Source organism: Hipposideros armiger, unplaced genomic scaffold, assembly GCF_001890085.2.
Source record: "Hipposideros armiger isolate ML-2016 unplaced genomic scaffold, ASM189008v1 scaffold_2203, whole genome shotgun sequence".
Taxonomy (NCBI): Eukaryota; Metazoa; Chordata; class Mammalia; order Chiroptera; family Hipposideridae; genus Hipposideros; species Hipposideros armiger.
The window spans coordinates 2915-7058 of record NW_017733550.1 but is presented as its reverse complement, the minus strand read 5'-3'; the positions used below and the strand labels follow the sequence as shown (position 1 = coordinate 7058).

At 47.1% G+C, this 4144-nt stretch overlaps 1 gene segment (V, D, J or C); it reads right to left on the bottom strand.

The window, feature by feature from the left end:
• Positions 1-1936: 1936 nt before the first annotated feature.
• Positions 1937-2906, bottom strand: LOC109378593 (immunoglobulin heavy variable 4-59-like). The segment is given in 3 exon segments: positions 1937-1990; positions 2522-2781; positions 2861-2906. Coding segments are annotated over 3 exon segments (360 nt in total).
• Positions 2907-4144: the final 1238 nt, after the last annotated feature.

The following is a 4144-nucleotide window of genomic DNA, read 5'->3' as shown; positions in this document are numbered from 1 at the left end:
AGCTCGATTCGGGGCTCAGTTCCAGAGAGAGAACTGCATTCCCTGGGCCTCACCTTAACTCTATCCTTGTCTCTTGTGTTTCTTTAACTCTTTGCTGCCCCTCTGACCACTGCCCATGCTGCACGGGATGCAGCACACTGTCACTTAAAAATATATGGGAATGAAAGAAAGAAGAAAGAAAGAAAGAAAGAAAGAAGGAAAGAAAGAAAGAAAGAAAGAAAGAAAGAAGAAAGAAAGAAGAAAGAAAAAGAAGTTTTATTTGGAATTTACCGGACAAGATCACAGCTCAAATTGGTTGTGAAGATTTAATATCGTTTTGAAAAGAGAAAGAATGACCTTGAAGGAAATTTATGGAAAATTATGGAATGTTCCTCAGAGTAACGAGAAGGCCACTTCTGTGGGAAGCTCACATGCTCCTTAGTCTATCCGACCAGGAAACCCAGAGAGAAATCCAAACACACGCGGTTCCCTAAACAGAAAATCTCTTCTCCTCTGATCACAAACACCAGCATTGACTCTTCTGAACGGACGTCTTCCTGAGTATGGCGAGGCTTCACAGCAAAGACCTTTACATGGGTCTAAAGCTAAAGTCACCAGCAGACCGACTGGGCCATGTCAGGACCTTGTGCAAAATCAGTGTGAGGGACGCTTGTAAAAGTTTAAGAATTTAGTGACCCTGAGAGCACAGCATTCTATCAGTAATGCACAAATCCTGTTTTTCAGTTATCTTCAGTTGAATGACTTTAAAATGACTCCCACTTCTTTAACTTCATTCTGCAACAAGCAAGTGTCTCTTCTTCTTGTGATACCAAGTTGGGTCCTTCCACCAGCTGCCTTGGTGCAGGACTGTAGAAATCACTGGTCCCCTAAGGGTCACACTGAGCCACACAGGCTTCATGAGGCTGGGAGATTGTCATGATTCCTTTCCTTCCATCAAAGATTTCGGGATGAAAGTGTGACATTTAAGGTCAGTCTTTTGCTCTAGAAAGAGAATAGTAAAAAAAGACCATGGAGAGATCACCTTGCAGCACTTACACCCTTTCTCATCTCAAAAATGAGATATATCTGCTTGATTTGATAGTGCAATTGTTTGGTGGTTAGCTCTTTCAGGGTACAGCCAAATAGATGCTTTAGAGAAAGTGAGTAAATATTCAATCAAGTCGGAAAACAGTATATTAAATATTTGTACTGAGAGTAATACTCAGTTATCCTTTATTTTTCATCCAGCTTCTTAACTACACCCAACTCATGTGCCTTTCTATATCTTAAATTTATCTTCTTAATATACCTCCAGTTTTTGGACTCCTCTCAGTCCTGCTTCATGTCTTTCCCAGAACTTTAGCTCACAAATATCTGACTCTACATAGGGGCTGCTCACTGTGACGTAAGGAGTGACCAGCTCACCCACTCTGTTCCCTGTCCATGGTGTCACCACAGCCACCCATGAGGTGTCCACCATAGTGCTCTGTTCAGGAGTTTCCATCAGGATGACTTGTGTCATCAGGCTTCTGCATTGTTAGAGTCACAGGGGTGAGCAGCCAGCTGTGCCCCCACCTGACACAGGCCTGTCCTGCATAGTCCTTGTGTCACCGTGAGTCATATGTTTTTATGACACGTGGGCACAGCAGGTCCCCCTTCAGACCGAGTTAGGCTCCCTGAGGTGTCCACAGATAGACACACATGTTAGATGAATTAGGAGGTGATGGGGGGCACATGAATGCCCACATATGTACTGAACCTCCCTTCTTTGATGGGTACTGTGGGGGAGCTGGGAGTGTGAGCAGAGCTCCAGCCCCATGCAGCTCAGGGTCTAGGATGGATTTAGTGAGAATTAGGACAGAAGGTAACAGAAGGTGATGTTGGGTGGTTTGAAATATACACATGAGAAAATGTAGACCGAGAGGTTAACGTTGTGATGCTGTAGGGAGTCCAGAGACTATGGGGTTGGAGGTCCTGGGGGCTGAGCATAATCCCGTGGGGCCACGTGTGCCTGTGGGAAGGAAGGGCCATGTGGGGACCCCGTGGGCATGTGGGGGGCAGAGAGCCTGAGCTCAGCACACAGGGGCCTGGACTGTGCTGGGTTCTCTCTGTGGAAAGTGTTTCCCAACCACAGGGAACACCAGAGTCCTCAGGTTGGTCTCAGTTGAGAAATAAAAACAGGACACACAGGAATTCAGTTAAGAAAAGAAGCAAAGTCACTGTTGAATGTCACTGTAAACAGTGTTTCCCCCTGTGTGTGGCTGCTTAGAATATGAGATATTAGAGTCACAAAGATGGTTTAAGACTTGTCCCTGGGGGAGGTTGAGAAATTTCACAGGAAATCTCTGTTCCCACAGGAAGTCCCTTCCCCACCCAGGTCCACACCTGCTCCTGGGGCTGGTCCCTGTGCTCAGTGTGTCCCGAGCGCCCCCTGCAGCCCAGCCCTCCTGTCCCCTCAGGGAGGTTTGTGTCTGGGCTCACACTGACTTCCCCTCACTGTGTCCCTCGCACAGTAATACACGGCCGTGTCCTCGGAGGTCACAGAGCTCAGCTGCAGGGAGAACTGGTTCTTTGATGTGTCAGCCGTGATGGAGATTCGGCCCTGGAATGCTGGGTTGTAGCTTGTGCTCCCTGTCCAGTACCCCATCCACTCCAACCCTTTCCCAGGGCTCTGGCGGATCCAATTCCAGTAGTAACTGCTGGTGACAGAGCCCCCCGAAACAGTGCAGGTGAGGGACAGGGTCTGCGAGGGCTTCACCAGTCCTGGGCCCGACTCCTGCAGCTGCACCTGGGATAGGACACCTGGGAACAAGGAGAATCAGTCTGTCACATGCAGTCACAGACATCCCATAGGCCCATGTCTGACACCTGAGACCCTCACCTTGGGGGGCTGTCACCAGGCACAGGAGAAGACCCAGCAGCCTCATCTTCTTCTAGACCACAGCTCTGCCTTCCCCAGAGACTCAGCCCTGTGTGAGGAGAGAGCTGTGAGCTCACAGCCCAAGGAGGGTTTTACCCTGGAGCCTGCAGAGAAATTTGCATGTGGGGCAGCCTGGTCCTGATAAGTGGGGAGGGACTGAGTCAGGCTCCCCTGGTCCTTCTGAGCCACCTCCGTGTGTCTTCACTTGCACACAGGAACTGTGTGAGTCTGGGATGGGAGGCACTTGGATCATGAGGCACATTACAAACAGGCCTAAAAAGTCCCACCTTTCCGAGAATAAGAGTGAATGTGTAATCTCATGGATTTTCAAGTAGATAGTACAAAGGATCAGTTTTAGGTCAAAATATCCATGATAACCTCAAACATGAAAATATCCAGGATGGACAAGGCTTTATAATGGTATTTTGATGTGAAGTAATATGTTGATTTCACGTTTGCTGTAAACATGATCCCAAAATGTAAGACTGTTTTTCCCAAGAACTACCCCTTTGGTAGGAGCAACCAAAAAGCACAGGCAGGCTTGGAGACCCTTCATTCTTACTGCGTGGGTCTTAAATTTGTGTCTAAGGCTCTTGTGCAAATACTTTCCTTTAGCCACCCTAAGGCATGTCCCAGGAACCCTCACCAATTACATCAGACAGACTCACACCTGTACATGGAGAAGAGACAAAAATAGAAACAGCCATTAAGCATCTCTGTAACCCCACACCTGACAAATATTGAAATGATATGTGCAGAGCATAACTGACCCATTTTATCCAAGTCTGGTATTAAGTTAATGGGTGTTTAGAGATAGAAGGGAGGGGAGGGGCCCAAACATAGGATTGCTCAGAGGAAAGGACACTGTGACCCCAAAAGAACCCCTCTCCCTTCTTCACCTCCCCCTGCCCCCACCCCTGAGCTGGGCCCTGTGGTCACAGGGTCCTCGGCTCCTGCACAACATGTGAAGTTCTTTATATTCAGGATACAGCACTTTTACAAGATACTATTTGAATCTATTTCCAGCAGCCTCTGCTTGACTTTTCATTCCCTGAACAGTGTTTAAGTGGGACACAGACTTTTAACTTAAATGATGTTTAATTTATGAATATTTTAGTTTATGGATTTATCTTTGAGAATTATCTCAAAATTCTTCACACAGCCCACTCTCCCAAGAATATATCCTGTTGCTTTTTCTAGGCTTTTAATGAGGAAAGTCGTATCCTGTGTTTACAGAGAAGAGTG